This window comes from Amphiura filiformis, chromosome 1 (genome assembly GCF_039555335.1).
Source record: "Amphiura filiformis chromosome 1, Afil_fr2py, whole genome shotgun sequence".
NCBI lineage: Eukaryota > Metazoa > Echinodermata > Ophiuroidea > Amphilepidida > Amphiuridae > Amphiura > Amphiura filiformis.
Window position 1 is genome coordinate 74255457 of NC_092628.1, and position 17906 is coordinate 74273362.

The 17906-nt window shown below is 37.3% G+C and overlaps 1 protein-coding gene across 1 annotated transcript; it reads left to right on the plus strand.

Annotated features, from left to right (window-relative positions):
• The first annotated feature begins 23 nt into the window (after positions 1–23).
• LOC140153153 (mediator of RNA polymerase II transcription subunit 17-like) lies at positions 24–13258 on the plus strand. Its single transcript, XM_072175807.1, has 11 exons — positions 24–205; positions 4072–4260; positions 4771–4924; positions 5611–5800; positions 6090–6245; positions 6787–6914; positions 7665–7796; positions 8526–8917; positions 9669–9783; positions 11079–11227; positions 12031–13258. Exons 1-11 carry the CDS (start codon positions 24–26, stop codon positions 12251–12253), a joined length of 2010 nt encoding a protein of 669 aa, XP_072031908.1. The 3' UTR covers positions 12254–13258.
• The last annotated feature ends 4648 nt before the right edge of the window (positions 13259–17906 follow it).

Consider the following 17906-nt stretch of genomic DNA (forward strand, 5'->3'; position numbering starts at 1 on the left):
CCACGAACGTATGAAGAATCTAAATGCGCCCAATTGGATGGTATATTACGCCCATTGGACGTTTTGAGTCATACAGTTGCGATCTGGCAATTGTGTATGTAGCAAAACAAGGAAAAATGGCGTCTGCTTTGCGAGTGAGTGTTGAATCTCTGGCAGAACATTTGGTTCAAGAAGTGGCCTTGGATGGACAGGAAACGTTTGTTAAGTAAGTTTTGGTATCGCTTGTACATTATGTAAATTTTTGCACCGTGGATGAATGTGATTTAGACTTTAAAAGTGTTCTCTTTAATAAGGTGATCAATCGAGCGTCAAAATTTTGCAGCCGTGCACGGGCATATGACGGGGGGCTGTAATTTTCTTCGGAAGGATGGCTTGCATATACTAGTATTAAAAATGGGAGGGGGGGGGTCAGAATTTTTATACCAAAATAGGGTGGTCAGAATTGTTTACACCAAAAATAAGGGGGGTGTTTAATTATTAATTTAATAATGAATGTGATCAATGAGTGAAGGGGGGGGGGGGGGGGGCCAAGATTGACTGAATTTTGACGTCGTCATTGGTTTTACACGTAAACACGAAAATGTCTCAAATAATTCAGTGCATGCATGTTATCAAGCACTATTTTATCAGTCTAAATCTGTTGAGGTTCAACAGTAAACCTCATTGTATTGTACTGTTTTTTAAATTTTAATGAATAACACACAATAAAAGTCAATATGTTATGATATAGCAGAGAAGATGATAAAAGAGGAGGTCGCTCGCTGCCCACATCAAATAAATAATGTGTGCATCCGCCTATTGATGGAAACAATGATCTAATCCGATTGATCAACTAATACGATAAGTGGCTTTATGAAGTCACGACTGTCTAGCTCTAAACGACGCATGCCCGGATATCAATTTGTTACGTCAGTTGACCGCGAAATATAATTTCTGTATTGTTTGGCATGACTGGCTGCTAAGTTTGACCCGAGATCCCTGTGAAAAAGACCCGCATTTTGGATCCAAATAGCATTTTTGGACACGTTTGGACACAAAACGGGAGTATATGGAGAAACTGACACGAGTTTGAATTACTGATTACACTGGTTTTATGTTTCCGTAAACTGCCATAAATATTCAAATAGTAATCATTTAAATTTCTTTCCCTTTGACCTTATATTAATTTGACTGGAAAATTAATTATGCTTGACTTTCCATAACTTAACAATTTTTTTGTTTTTTTTAATGGGAGTTGCAATATATATAATGCTTCTTCACTCGTTTAAAAATCATGGTCACCCTGGTTAGTATTATTTTTTTAAAACAAAAAAAGCATGATTTGACTGCAAAATTGGGACTTTAACGATGTACTTCCGTGTGTGGACTATTTTCTCCACTGAGAGAACTACCAAATCAGACGAAGCGTGTGGCGGATGAACAGATTACCACAAAGGAAGTTTCAAGTGGTGTTTTAAGTACCCCAAACAAAGAAAAGTGAATAGAGGTTAACTGTGGGTAATCGGATTATATGTTCGAGCGATCTCCTCTTTTCTCATCTTCTCTGGATATAGGTATCCTAGGTGAATTCAAATTTGCCATCAAATTGCATCGTTTTATATATCAAATTAAAGCCCTTGAGTAAACTAAGCCAAAACTGAAAACCTTTTTTTTTAGCACTTTCCGTAGCAAAGTTACATCTTGTCAAAGATTGACTTTCATCAAAAAGATTCAGCTAGCAAAATTCCCCAAAACGGCATGTTGGGGGTGTTTCTAAATCTTAGTCTCATGGCGATGGCAGCTTTTTTTTAATGGAACTGCTATCAAAATCCTCTAAAATTCCATGTGCGACTTGATTATCACCATAAAAATCATATATTTGGGTCAAGTGAAGTATAGAAAACATATTTATGTAGGTTTCCTTCACCCACCTATTCTCGAAAAAAATTCAAATTTCTATGTAAATATGCATTGTGTTGGGGCCCGGTCTCGGCGAATTAAGCTGACTAGTAAATGTGTTAACTAAGGTTTGCCTAGGTTACCTATATGATATACAGTACTAAAAATTTTCCCTCACGTATACAAGAGATCGATTCCCACTCCCGGCGATAATTTTTTTTTTCTTCACATTCATTTTGAATCCAAAATTATTTAATTTCATGTAAAAATGTATGCATTGCACTGGGAAATATATATTATTTTGTGCATTTTTTTCTGTAACAGGGCCAATAGAGCTAAAAACGCACCTCGGCATGGGGCGTCCAACGTCCAGGCAGTGTTGCCGTCATATTGTCTGTTTTGTTTACGCTATTGGCTGTTGCCGCATTAAATTAAATGACTGTCGGCCACCATCGTCTGGAGTGAATACTGAATGTGAATGACAATCACAATGAATGTCAATCAATCAACAATGTGCAGGATCGAGGATTCAGGAAAACTCTAAATCTATTAGGCCTGTTATCGACTGTCGTATGTATCGTATTATCATTGATATGACCCGTAATCCGACATGTCAAAATAAATTGTTCTTTTTCGACACTTTACGACACATATCAAAAAGAAAAAAAATGAAATTTCCATGCTATTTTGTCCGAATAAGCTTACCGTACGATCATGTTTTCATCGAAAAGTTGAAAATTACCTCCCGAAGTTGACCCGAACCCGGAAGTAGAACGAACCAGGAAGTATGTTTACACCGGAAGTCGGCAATCATAACTCATATCGGCGTGATTTTAAGCTTATCTTTTGACTTTTTTCAGCATTTTTAATCTCATTACGAGTTTCGACATGTGTCGATTGTCGTATTTTTTTCCCTGACGAAGTGTTGAATCATGTGTCGATAACAGGCCTAAAATCTATATTCTATTCATAATAATTGCAAATCACACATCATTATTATGGTTTTAACTAGTTCCAGTAACTGTAACTCATCATACCTAGATCCGTAGGACTTCTATGTCATTATGTTTATAATAAAGACTGAAGTCTTGCTGGCAGGACTAGGCTTTTAACAACATGAAATCGTGGAATTAACAACATGAATATATTCTAGGTATGCCAGGTGTCATGATCAATCCAATTGATCATTAGATCTTAATTTTTAGTTATCAAGCTCTGCTTATCTAGCGTTTTAATTTGTTGTGTGGTCTTTCAGCGTCCAGCGTGTCTAAGCTTACGCGAGTCTAACAAGCGAGACACGACTGGAATGAATACTACCGTATTCGTCCGAGTATAGTCCCACGTTCGAGTATAGTACCACCCCCCATTTTACGAAAAATTCCAGAAATTAAAAAAAAAAAAATGGAAATTCGAGTATAATCCCACCCCACCCCAATTGTGAAAAATTTTCTCCTAAAAAACGGGTGGGACTATACTCGGACCAATACGGTAATTGTTTTGAGGGAAAGAAAAAGGAGCATTCTTTGATTTGGGTTTAAAAAGACAACTAAAAACAATAACATACTAAAACTTAAACCACAGCATAAGGGAGTGTTCGGAACTGTGGGTAGGGATGTTCATAAAATTTTGATGTTCAATATTTGCAGCTGAAAGTTCTTTCATTTGAAAGAGAATAAAATTACCTAAACAATAAGGCCAGGGGTCAATCATGTTTCTAGTGCATATACTTTTGAAGTAATTTACAGACAAAAATAGTGTCACCAAATTGCCCAAAATTTTGCGTGTGATATTGTGACAGCAGGCACACGTACTATACACTACTGTATATGACCCCAGATGACCTCCTATTCTTTACTGTAAGAAAGCTGCTTTGGATGGTCTTGATTTACACACAAATTGCTTTTGCGCTTTAACAAGTGTCGACTTGGTGGAACATAGATTGCACTATGTGATAGTTTATGAATCAACATCACTTAGGTTTTAGTTGTCAAAATTAATTTTTAGTGATTTTTTCCATTGAGCCCCACAGTAAAGTCATTTTTGGACTGTACATGCACATTCCACTTCCCTATGGACGAATAGCGCCATCTATGCCTGGAAAGAACAAAGAAAATATATCAGGATCAGGAAAAAGAAGACCACCTCATTTCATGTACATGTCAATAACAAAAGTACAATATTTTTCTTTTACAGACCGCTGTCTATGTCAGATAACCTGACAAAGCTAGCTCATAAGATAGACTTCAGTACATCCGAAGAAGAACCTACAGAGGCTGCTAAAGATGCCAAGAAAGAGTTGGACACACCTGACAGCAAGGAGGCAACACCAACATCATTCCAACCTCCTACCTGGCCCTGGGAGTCGGTCAGAAATAAACTCAGGTAATGCTAGAAAATTCAAGCCTGGTGTGAGCTAATTTATTAAAATTATGCATCATGAGTGTGTGTTTCGCATCCAAATGTTCTAACAAGAAATTAATTTCAAAGATCCCCAGTGCTATTTTGTTATGTCCTGGTGTTTTATTTCCTTGTTAATTTCCTTTGATCCGATTACCGATTTATTGTAATTGGGCACAAGTAATCTGTTTGGCAAATGATTTGATGCTCCCAATAAATATGGGAACAGAACGATACTCACTGATATCTTTCGACAGTCGACATATTTTGATATACCGGTATCAGTTTATTTTGTTAAATGTATTCAGTTCATAAACACATTCATGCAATCAATGATGGTGGCACTATGCACTTTCTCTCACTGTGTTTGTAAGAAGATAATAAAGGTAGTCAATTGAACCATACATGCTGGTAAATGAAAGACAATGTTATAATAGCCTAGGCTACTAATAATAGTTCACTAATGATGTCCAATTTAATTTGATTTCTCCACAGGATGGCTCTGACAGAAATGAGTGTTCTATCTGATATACTTCAAATCTCTCGGTGGGCCAAGGAACCTCCCTACATGGTCCTAGATCCAGTGTCACAAGAGGCACCCCCACCTGTCAAACAAGTTCAAATTATACAACTTGTTGATAAGAAAACGGTAGGTTGAATGCATGATTACTTGAAGTATTGGTTAATTCAAACTTAAAATCTGTCTACTTTTTGTTGACATTATCATATAGAAGAAAAATGTTTTCAAAGCAGAAAAACCTTTGCCCCATTCTCATATCTCTGCTTTTGTAAATGGTAGCTCTGATGGGTTTATCTGTTGAGGGTGTGGGGGATTGGGGGAAGATACATTTGTTTTGCTTATCCAACTGGGGATATACCACAGGAAAAATTCTTGTAATTGAGGACAAATCTGGTAACAGGGATACCTCTGTTCGCCAAAATGGCGCTATACTACATGTATGCAACTGAGGCTTTAAATCATGTTAAAACACTTTATAGGCTAATACTGCCAGCTAGGGCTACCTGCACCAGTATACTGTTAGCATGTTGTTTGTATGAAATAGTTCCTGTAGTCAACCGGAGATATAGTGGAAAGTTAACACTGTATTGAGTTACACATTATGTCAATTATGTAAACTTGTTTGTAAATAGATCCCCAGTTGGATAGGGAAAATGGTTAGTTAGGTATAAAGGTGTATGTACTTGGATTTTTCAGATAATAACTTGATTTGAACACCATTTTCTGGTTATGATATGTCTCAAGTTAATTTGCTTTCATGATAAAATTAAAAACTATGCTTATTGTATTTAAACTTGTATTTTGTTTTGTTTCAGAGTTTAACATCGGCCGCTAGTATCTTGTTAAAAGGAGCACAGGGTATGACAAGACCACAAAATGTTGCAGCAGGCACCGCTAAAGTCAACCAGGAATCAGAATTCCATGCGGCCTTACACAGGTTACGATTACATTGGAGACTCAAGAAAGTTGGCAATAATATACTAGGGGATCTCAGCTTTAAAACAGGTAGTTAATATGCAACTACTTGTATCAGTTTGATTCATGTTAGTTGGGATTTGAACATTAAACTTACTTGAAGGAGTGGGGAATAACATTATTATAAATATGATGTATGCAAAGGCAGTTTTTAAAATCTGGATATTATGTAGTCTCCATCTTTTATTGACCTAAAGAACGGTGAATATTTCTATGTTTTTTGTTCATCAGATGAAATCTCCTGCCACTCTTACATGTTATTGATTTGCCTTACATTGTCACCAAATAAAAACAATGCCCACGATGTTTTGTTTTGCAGCTGGTTCTAGATTTTGGCACAGTGGGATGTTTGAAGTCACAAAGACACCAGAAGAAGACATGGAAGACACACCAGAGAGAAAAGCGTGTCCTCTAAAGGTCACTGTACCATCAGATCTAGAAGGAACAAGCTATATTCAAGTCTTAATCAAAGAAGGTATGAGTACTGTACTGTAATGTTAAGAGTATGCTGTTGCTGATCTTTCAAAAGGTTGCTACGAATTGTTTAAAAGTAACATTTGGACAGGGGGTGCCGAGTGTGGGCAGTGGCATTGTCAAAATCGACATTGGATAAAGAATGAACAGATCACTGATTATTGTAATCAGGGGTTGCTCCCTAAGAAGAACCTGTGACATTATAAATGGGTGGACAATGGAAAAAGAAAGATTTTAAATATATGCTCTCATTAAGTAAACAACAAAGCAAAATGTTAACATATTCTATTCTTGAATCTTCCCATTTTGTTCTTATGGCAAATGTTTTTGTGTTTTAAAATTAATTTTCTTGTGCTACAGGACAGTTGTGCAGGCAATGCATCAAAATTGACAAATTTCGTAAGAAAAATGCCAAAAATGACTGGGGCCCCTCAATCAGTAATGGTACCCCTTTTGGTAAGTGGTTAAAACAAGCATTGCATTTGAGGTATATACAATTATGTGGCAGACATAGTCACACATATCTGCCTTGTTGTTTACAGGTGAAGCTGAAATAGCCACAGCATTTGCTATTCAGTCAAGTAGGAGTAAGGTATCAGAAGATCCACATTGGCAGGAGAGACTAGAGGCTGCTCAGAATGTGCTGTTTTGTAAGGAAGCTTTTGCTCAGGTGAGGTTAACTAATGGTGTTTTTCTATTGAGATCTGTTTGCTGAAATATACCAGCTAACAGATTAATTTGTTCACTATAATTTGGTTCATCTCAAGTTTGGTAGTGACGTATGTGCATATTTTCCGTGCCGCAGTATGAAATCGCGTCCGTTAAGTTAAACGCCCTAAGTGTGCATGCACCCATACATGAGCGTTTTGTTGGCACGCTTGCAGCGCAACCGCGAAGAAGCATTGACGTCACTACCAAACTTGAGGTGAACCAAATTATAAATACATCCATTCTCTGCCATTAGCTGGTGAAGAGTTTTCACTGGAATTTATCCTTCTAGAGTAAGGATACTACTGGAAAAAAACCCCTGAAAATGCATTCCAGAGAGAAATAGGAAATTTGTGGATGCTCAATAGAAAGAAGATATTATTTGTAGAAAGGAAGGAAGGGTTCCACTTCATTGCATTTTGAAGAACAGAAAATGATCAATAGTGACGCTTTACATCTGCAGTTGCTCAGAACACAAAACAAAAGTGATCAATATTGATGCTTTAACTTAAGTTTTCTTATAAGTTTTTGAAGGGCAAGGTCAGTTGAAGGTCTGCACCTTTAGAGGATGTTTTGAGAACTGTACAATTCATTTCTTTTTACACAGTATATCAGATCAGTCCCAGAGTATCACCTATATTGGTAATTTGGTATTATTGCTTCTATTCTAATGAGTATTCTTTAATCTTGTTTTGGTTATTTATTATTTCAGATTGCAAGAGAAGCAGTACAACTCAAGTCCCCCATACCTCATCTAGTTGTTGGTAACCAGATCATCTGTAATATCTTCCCTGGTGTACAACTCTGTATTACATTATGCCATGACACTAGCATGGATAAACAGGTATGGCAAGATCACACTCCTACATCAAAAGGGTTAGAAGTAGGGCTCAACCGAAATGGCATTTGTCTACCTATCCGATATTGATGTTATAATATCGGCCGATATCTGATCCGATCCAATATTGGTAAAAAAGAAAAAAAAATCTATCTATAAAGTTCTGTAAAATTAAATGGCATGATATCCTCATTGTTATTGCAACACCTTTGTACTTTTAATTTTAAAACTACAAGCTACTCTGACAACTTACAACTAGGGTTTCAATTGAGACTTTGAGAACCACTGGACCTATTCTGAAGTGCTAGGATCATAATCATTCACAGTTAATTTCTTTTTTCTCCAAATTAACTGTGAAGTGTGAATGATACTAGCACTTCAGAATATGTCCAGTAGTTCTCCAAAGTCGCTGAAAACTTTTAAAAATTAAAAAAAAAATCGTTTTTTTTTACCAATATCCGATCCGATAATCAGTTGAGCCCTAGTTGTAAGTTGTCGGAGTAGCTTGTAGTTTTAAAGTTAAAAGTACAAAAGTGTTGCAATAACAATGAGGATATCATGCCATTTAATTTTACAGAACTTTATAGATACCATGGTTTGGTTCTGGAGCATTAAATTTGTGCAATGGATACTTTGAATTTCACCTTCGCAAGTCATATTACTGTAATTACCTGCCAGAAACTGATTACCGTATGATTTTGTTTTGAAATTATTATGTTGAATTTATTTTACCAGATCGAGCCTATGGTCAAAGCTAAACACAGTCATGCACTAGAACTCTCTTTACACCACTTATTAAGAGAGTTGCATCGTAGTAATCTTAACGGCCAAACACCCCGTCCAGTCACAGCTTCACACACTATCAGCAAGAGGCGGAGGTTAGCGGGTCCACAGGCAATGAGCCTTAAACAACTAGCAGAAATGCAACAGACAGAATGCTTATTAGAGAAACTACTCAAACAGGCCAAGCATATAGTGTTGAGATCAAGAACAGCCCTGGTTATTGATGAGCTATCAGGGAAACTACAAGATACATGTTTAATGGGTCATTGGAGTGCCCTCACTCAGCCATTGCAAACAACTGTCAAGATCTATGTAACGTCTACAGGGTATGAGTCTTTGGGAAGGTGAGTGGGTTTGTATTGAAGGACACATGTTTCTTTTATGTCTAAGGTTGTAGATCAGAGGGTAATGGTATAAAAGCAACCACATGTGATATCAGAGTTAATTATAACCTAACCTGATATCACCTGAGGTGATGTTCCGGATGAGCATTTCCACGTCTGCTGGTTGGTACATGATGTAGGGAGGTTAGTGAAAAGATGGGAACTGGGAAGAAGATCCTTCAAATGTACATTTGGACCTCTCAAAGCACTTGACTTACCTCCTTGAACTTGCCTACCCTAAGCCTGGACTCTCACCTCACACAGAATGACCCCAAGGTATACTCACCAGATGTAATGGAAAAATCATGATATGTGCCCATCCACCACAAACTGGTCGTCAAGTCGGCATTTACCATTTTGAGATACAATCAAAAACAATATATGGATTTCTATGTAAAATATATAAGAAATTTGACCTTTGATGAACCATAACTTCACTTCGAGATGTCAGATGAAACTGGTTGAGGTGTCATTCTAAAGCTGAAAGTACATTGTTACAAAATCTGCAATAAACAGAAAATGGTCTAGAGCCGACTTTACTACCACTTCGTGGTGGATGGTCACATATATGTTTTCACTTTAGACTCCTGATGTTTGTCTTTAAATTTTCATATATTGCAGTAACAATTATTCATCTCTTGTCGACGGTGGTACTGCATTAATGATTAATGCCAACTAATATTAATGTCTTAACTTTTAATTTGACTGCTAGGTCATCATTACAACTGATCATTGATGTGGATTACATCAGAGCAATCAACAAAGATGGCAGAATTATCAAGTTGAGCCATGAACAGCAAGAACTCAAAGATCTTCTCCTTTGTCAGGTAAGTTTTGTACTGTATTGGTACACATTTGTGAAAGTTTGAAAGGTTACTCTTACTCCCATTTCTAGACTGGCCCCCAGTCTCGGTTCGGTTCCATCTCTGGATAATGTAACAATAAATAATTACATAATGCCCTATGAAAAAAATATGAAAAGTCCTGTAACCCCCCCCTTATTTTCTTAAATGCCAAAAACCCCCCCCCCCTTCATCCACAAATCGACGCCACTAATTACACCCACCACAGTCAACCATGCAGCAATATAGAAATATACTCAGATTATAAGTGAACGCGAAAGTCCATTGAGCGCTGATTCCGAGACTGGTCCAATCTGTTAGAGTTCTCCCTTCCAAACATTCGTCAACGAAGCACGTTGTTTCCGGTGTCACTTACGAAAGCCCCGCCCCAGTTTCAATTCAAATATGGTAGCACAAAGCTATGCCGGATGTGACGCAAGATCGGATGGGACACTTGTCAACAACTGAGAGGTATTGAGCTCAAGTGGCACGCTGCGCCTGATAGACCCATGGTACGCAGCAATAATAAAAGGCAACCACTCGACTCGGACTTAGGCCTATTGTCCATATTATGATATTATCGCTAAGGCGGTTTGCAAATGTTTGCACATTATTTAGCTAGGAAGCTTTTTCAAATATCCCCGCACTGCCAAGCTGGCGTTGATTGGTCGGATACAATATCGTTGTTTCAGTCGCTACACAAACGTTAATGTAGTGAAAACATGGATGTGGTATATAGAAAGATTGAGTGACTCCAAATCCGTCAAAGTGAACTCCCAGCATTTTGTGGGAACTTGAAGGCAAATTGCTTACAGACTGGGAGGGTCCATGTATGGGGTGGATTTTTAATGCGATGTAGGCCTAATCTACATTACCAGTAGTTCTCCATGGACCCGAGGGAGGGTCTATCCCATTTCTAGATGTAAAATCATCTCATTTGAGTCTAATTGGGTTTTGCATAAAATAGCTTGTCACACAGACCATATTGAAATTACCAGACAAAAAAGTTTCTATAAGCTCAAAATTAGTCATCTTGTATTGGTAATACTTAGCTAATTAAGAAAGCTGGGATGTTTGAAATAATCAAATTGGTGGTGAAAGTTTGTGCATATATTGCAAATATTGTCTGACATGTGTCCATTATGTATTTTGTAATGCCTTGCAAATTATTTGGTGGAGCTGGTTCAAATCTAGCCATTTCTGATGTTTTCCTTCATTTGTCATAATGTAAATCCACCAAAATTCAATTGTTATTGTAATTTTTTAATTTTTTTCTTCAGGTATCACAGCATCAAGTGAACACAGTATCGACATTATCAAAAGCCATGGGAATGCAAATATTGCAGTATAACTTCCATGTGGGTGTAGGACCTGTGGCTAAGTTAGGCAATGCATCAGCTATTATGATTGCCACACCAAATGGCAACAGGTATGTGAGTCAATTATCTATCATGAAGTTGAATGGGAAAGTAAAGTTGAATACAGCTTTTTGTCAAGTTTATGATGAACAGAAGTACAGAAGACACAATGCACAATTTCAACTGTGTGTAAACCAAACTAAAAAAAAATCAAATTTGAGCATGATCAGCCATGCCATTTGAAAAGGATGTAATCTCCCTGATCAGCACTGCTTGAGTCATGAAAAAGTTACGGGAAAACTAGAATACCTTATTTCCTTGAATAGTCGCCCCTTCAATTAAACGCCCCCACCACTTTTTTCAACCAAGATGTTTAAAAAATGCTGATATTTCTATGCTATCTTGTAAAATAAGCTTACCAAGGTGTACACATGGTCGTTAATGGCATCGGTAATGGGGAAAAAATGGTTGTAAACCTGAAGTCATCATTCCTAAGTTCATAGTTTGTCATTTCAGTGTGATTTTTAAGTTTACCTAATGATTTTATCAGGAATTATCTGTCTAAAAATGACCTCTAATAAATGCCCCCCCTTTTGGAAAATGCACCCCCCCTGCAGCGAGGAAATACGGTAGTATCGGTTTTAAGGCAAAATAACATGTTTTTTAAGAAAAGTACACATTTACAGATAGTAAACAGTGACTGTCACCAAGACCCATATTTTTTTTTTTCACCAAGTACTATTTGGTGTGGAGCAAAATACCATATATTGTAAATGAATCAGCAATAATTAAGTCCTAAATGCTTATTTTGTTTGTATAGTTATTGTGTCTTTATATAAGCTTACCATATCATTTACTCTTACCATTTCACCAGGAAAATTGCTGTGCGCAGTGATCCATTGGAAGGCATCCAGGTTCTCGTCCAAGGAGCCAAGGTTTCTCAATCAGCTACATGTAGTCCTAAGAGTAATGTGGTCACCGATTTCAAATGGGAAAGCCTGCCATCAGGGTACCATGAAGTAAATATGAGTCGTATGCCAGGGAAAAACTTCCTGAATAAGATGGAGCTACTGTTAGCCACTCTTGCCCAACAATGAAATAGATAGGCTGTTCTGAAGGTGAAAGTATCCAACATCTCAGAAGGACATTTCTGACAGAAACATTGCTAATGATCTGAAATGGAAAAGTTCCAGCGGGATGCCTTAAAGTGCATGTAACTCCAAGTTAGGCAAAACCTTTGTGAAGACAATGTAGCTATAATGAGCTCATAGTAGAAAAGGAATGTGAGAGGGGAGCCTGGTATCTTGTTCATGTGAACATAAGTCATGTTGAAATAGTTCAGTGTAAGCAACAGATCCAAGATGTCACTAATTTGAAAAATACATGTCTACTTGCATGATATCATGACTGACAAGCCAGGCAAAATAATTGCAATAAATAATATTGAGTTATTTGTGGCTACTCTTGCCTAAAGGTTAGATGAAAATGGAGTACAGGTTCTGACCGTACTTGATAAGTAATGACTTCCTTGACAAAATTGAAGATATCAGAAGCCGTAAATTTGAAGAAAAAGCACTTATGAAAATACCTATCAGCCAGGTACATTATTAAAATAAGTTCCAGGTGATAAATGACTAAATGCCTTTAACATGTTCAAGGTGGGCGATCAGATTGAAAGCCTCATCCCCCTCACACTTCATCATCACTCTATTTGTCCTTAGAAGTATGTTTTGGTGGTAAATCTTGTGTAAAATTCAGACCACCTATCTTCAAGAAGATGACTGTACTAGTGTTAGCTTTTCATGGACAGCAGGGGACAATTTAGCCACTGGCCCTGACCAATAGTTTTCTGGTCGGGCCAGATTTTCTGTCTGGATGGGCCAGTGGACCAGTTGGGATTTTGGCATAATTATGAATTTATGACATGTTACAATATTAACAACAAATCAGGGCCAGTGGATTTGCCCTTGAGTCAGCTGGAAACCTTCCCAGGTGACCCTTGGGCCAGCTAGTTATTGCTCCTTATGTCTACCCCTACACCACTCTTTGCCATACATAAATTCGCCCAGTCCCATTTCCCAAATATGAAATTAAAAAAAGTGAATTTCAGTTTGGCAGAGGTGGGCCTCGGACCCACGCCGCAGCTGCATACAGAATCTCCAAATCCAGCGCGTTAATCCATTGGACCACATGAATTGTTGGTAGCCATATTGAATTTTAAACATATATATAGGTTATAGGCAGGGTTGCAAAAAGATTTCAGCCCAAATCGCTGGTCAAATAATCGAAAAGTCACCCAATTTTTCTCTTTACCATTGGTTTCTATGGGGCAGGAAACTATCAGAAGTCGTGGGAGCCAATGTTGAAAAGTCGCTCAAATTTTTTCTTAACCATTGGTTTCTATGGGACAGGAAATTGTCAAAAGTCACGGGGAAAATCTTCAAAAGTCGCCCAATTGGGCTACCAAATCACGGGTTTGGCAATAGGCAACTCCAACATTTCTGGGGTATAGCATAGAAATACAACAAAACGTGTATTGTGCTGTGTTGTATAGGGATTCTGCCATTTTCTTGTAGGCCTAGTCCCCGGAGTATAGACGCTGGGTTTCCCCCAGTTTATTCAAGATTTCCACATAGAACCCCCAAGATGTTTTTAGAAAATGGAAGATTAGATTACCATAAAAACGATACAGTAATCTTTATCGGGGTTCTATGTAAAAATTACATAGATTTTTCATCATTTTTTGAGTGTCCATTTTCAATAAATTCAAAAAATATTTTGACGATATAAAATTGAAATAAAATTCTCCCCTCCTAAACAACACCAACTGTACCAGAATTGGGTATCATGAATCGTTCTACATGTTGTGCAGTTAATATTCATATATTCCTTTATACATAGAATGCTTCACTTTTGACACAAAAAATATTTCAGCGAAAACCCGCCCACTCTGCTATCTTATAAAGATAATCAGACTTCCCTAGAACATGCAATAATTAGCATTAAAACCAAGTTGTTTTTACGTATTTTAAAAATGCTTTGGCCAGATGGCGAAGGCCGCTGTAGTCTACCCCCGAGACAGCAACAATCATTTCAAATTTATCATCCCAGGTCAGCTGTGAAGATGATGCAAGAATGTTTTTTATGAGTCGGAAAAAACTAATCCACAACAAGTTGATATGCATGCAGAATATTTTGTATCACTTGTATTATGCTCTTGTATCATCTAAAATGAAGTCTTATATTATATTATTATTTTGATCAATCTGAATTGATTGAAGGGAACTCTATAAATTAAAAATACAGTGAACATAAAAAACCTTCAGCACCTTGAGACTTGCTGTGAATTACTTGTCCATTGCAATTACTTACATTGCAATTACACCAAGGTATCTGTGCATTTTGTTCTTAAAGCCATAATGTACAATTTCCATTATAGCTTTAATTTGATTTGCATCTTGCTTTCTAGGTAATTTTTGTCAGAAATTGTACAATATATAAATGGATTTTTGATGATATGAAAGTCTGATGACGATAATAAACTTTCAGCTATTCGTCAAAAACCATTTGGCTTCAAATGCCACTCAGACATCTTTGTATAAAACAAGGAGAACACTAACTCGCTGAATTTGTTTAGGATGAATATTCATCAAAAACATTTAATTAATGGTTGGACAGTAACTAGATATTCCCTGCCAAATGGGAAGTGAAAAGAAAAGTGCGCTTCTTTGAATATGATCACTTCAAATTCTCAGATTATCCATTAATCCAGTGCATGTGTTAGGCACGGTCACTGGTGTTGTTAGGTATGCTCAACTTTGATCATGAATATATTAGATGTAGTATGTACTACAACTTTTTATATTTTTTATTGCCATAGATTAATAGCATTCGAAATATTAAAAAAAACCAATAAATATTGAAATGCCCTGAGCCTACGGGTGTCTCCCTATTTTATTTAGGTTTTACCTTTTTCTTGTGTATGAAACTTTCATCAAATGTAATGACTTCGGCGATGCAATTTTGCGTCGCCATCGACTGACGAACGGACATTGACCCAGGAGAGTGTGTTGACTTGCTGTATTTGCACAAGGCGCACATTCCTGATTATTTGCGTATTTTCGGACTTTCATAAATGAAACCCAAATTATTCCTTTTGTTAATTAATTGACGCTAATTGCTTACTAATTGTCCCATTTACTTCTCTTCCTCGTTATTGTGGATGCGTCTGCATTTGTGGTATGCATTATGCAGCGAAAGGTAGACGCATTTCTGCAATGAGGACGGAGCATGGACAAAAGAGAAACAGACCGCGTACCATCAGTCAAAGTCCCCGTGTATTGTATGCTACCAGTTCTCGTGATATTCATGAGGGCCGATTGTTCGATCGTGCTGTGTCAAACAATCACGCCAACGCTGCGTGCCTACGCGATAGAGCGTTGCGTGCTTTCGCGATTACGCGATAGACCTTGAAAATACGCGGTAATTGCGTAGCAGTCTCGCCTGTCGCATTTCATGGAACAATCGGCCCTCATTATCGGATGAGGCGGAGACTTTGACTGGTGGTACGCGCTCTGTCTTATCTTACTCCTCTGTGGGACGGAGAGATGTGGCGACTATGTCGACGCACTTTTGCGTCGCACTTTTACGTCGCCGTTCCCTGATTGGTTGGTGCTGTTGCTGGGTCGACTGGCACATAGACATACCACCTAGACCTGTAACTGCCCATCCCTAACCATGGCAGTAGGTGAATCCACGTATCCAAGGTGATTTTGGTCGGTGGTCGGACGCGGAGAAATAAGCGTTCATGTCTGGAACGAAAAACGTGATCGTTTGCGTGATTGCTGCGCCGTTATCGCCCGCGTCAAACGCAACATGTTCTGTAGACGCGAACATGTCTGCTTGTTTGCGTCCGGGTTGTGCCCTTGTCAAAATCGTTGCTAAGCAGTGTTGACTTCACTACGCAAACCAAAGTCATAGGTCTAGGTACTTGTTTGTCTGGGGACTGGCATGTGAGAGGAGCGTGCCATGAGCGTGCGCGTGGGCCAGTCATCCGATGCACCTTCACTTATGATTTGGAGCTTGTTGAGTTAAAACGTGCATTTGTTTCTGTGCAAAGACGGCTTGACCATTTGTTTAGAGACATGACTTTCAATATAAGCGGCAGTCTCTGTATGGTTAGGATTCGTGTTTTATTAATAAATCGTGTTATTTTATGATTGTACTTCCATTGTCGTTTTGCTCCATGTTTTCAGTTCTCTGAGTTATTTATCAGGAAATCACGCATCATCCATATACCACACCCTGAGTAAATCATTACAATATCTCATAGAAGATATTCTGTTATATGTGTGTATATTTTCAGTGTCATTTATCTTAATACCATGGCAAGGCATTTGTGCAGGATAAAAATTGTGCTATTAATCCTAGCATGCATCTCATGTATCACATTATCAATAGCAATTCAGAGCTTCAAGTAGTCCTGGGTCCTCTATTTCCTATATTTTTGAACTCTTCCAATATTTTCCTATATTGTTACAAAATGTAACATGTTTTTTTTTTTCACTTGGGTCTGCACTAGTGAAATGCACAGTTCTTACTGTCCTCTATTTTTTTGCCCAGTATATAATTTATAAAATTAAAGTTTCTTTGGGACTTAAAGGAGTATTTCGTGATCCTAGCATCCTCTTTTTATGACATTTTCAGTACATATCCACGAAAAAAGCATATTCCCAAAATTTCAGTTGATTCCGATTTTGCGTTTGCGAGTTATGCATGATTATGTGTATTACACTGCTCCATAGACAATACGTTGTAATTTCGTTCTGGTGCACCAGAACGAAATTCAAATTTCACGATATCTTTGCTAAACGAATTAATCTGCAAGAAATATTTTGTACATAAACATTATGTAGCCAGAGGTTTCCAGTGATATAAAAATCTCAACTTTTTTGAGAAAAGTGGGGGATGAGGCTAGCTGTGGATCACGAAGTGCCCCTTTAACCAATGAGTTACTGGTACAAGCGGCTACGGGACGACAGGTAACCTTCCGCTCAGCTATTGTTGTCACACAGTAATCCGTTGACCGCTATCCTGTGAATCGACACAGAGATCCTTTAATTATCGACATCTATTCTAATTGATCGATTGATCCAATAATAATAATATTAATAATAAAAAATTATTCTGATGGTGGAATTTTCTTTCTTTACTTTATTTCTGATCATTAGTTTCTTTTTGTTAGGCCAACACTTTATTTTCTTCTTTCTTCCTTTCATTTTGTTTATTCTTCTCATCACGGAGATTTTTTTTTTCCTTTTCTTCAAAATATGTAGTTCTTTTTCGTTTTTTATTTGATTTTTCATGATTTAATTTGTCTCATTTTCTTCTCTTTTCTTTTGCTTTTCTCTTTTTTTTTTTATTCATTTCTTTGTACGCATTTGCCTTAAGGCCCTATTTGTTTTAATACTTTATCAAATAGTTTTTCTTCTTTCATTTTAGTAATTCTTTATATAGGCCCTATTATTTTTCTTTATTTTAAGTTAGATTTTCTTTTTCTGTTCTCGTCCCCGGGTTCTAGTCGTCTTTCTGCCTATTTCTTCAAAAATAAATATTTCTTTTCTCCTTGTGATTGAAATTTCTCATTCCTTTTTCATTAATTGGTTTATGAGTTTGACCATACAGTTTTTCTTTTATAAGACACAATTACCTTAATTAACTTTATTATAAGTAGGCCTATACTATTATGAT

What these genes read in the sequence shown, in the direction of transcription:
- LOC140153153 (XM_072175807.1), top strand. Translation starts at nt 24, where the DNA reads ATGCGCCCAATTGGATGGTATATTACGCCCATTGGACGTTTTGAGTCA. An exon ending in ACACTAGCATGGATAAACAG is followed by an intron (nt 7,797 to 8,525) that starts GTATGGCAAGAT and finishes TTATTTTACCAG; the next exon opens with ATCGAGCCTATGGTCAAAGC. An exon ending in GGGTATGAGTCTTTGGGAAG is followed by an intron (nt 8,918 to 9,668) that starts GTGAGTGGGTTT and finishes TTTGACTGCTAG; the next exon opens with GTCATCATTACAACTGATCA.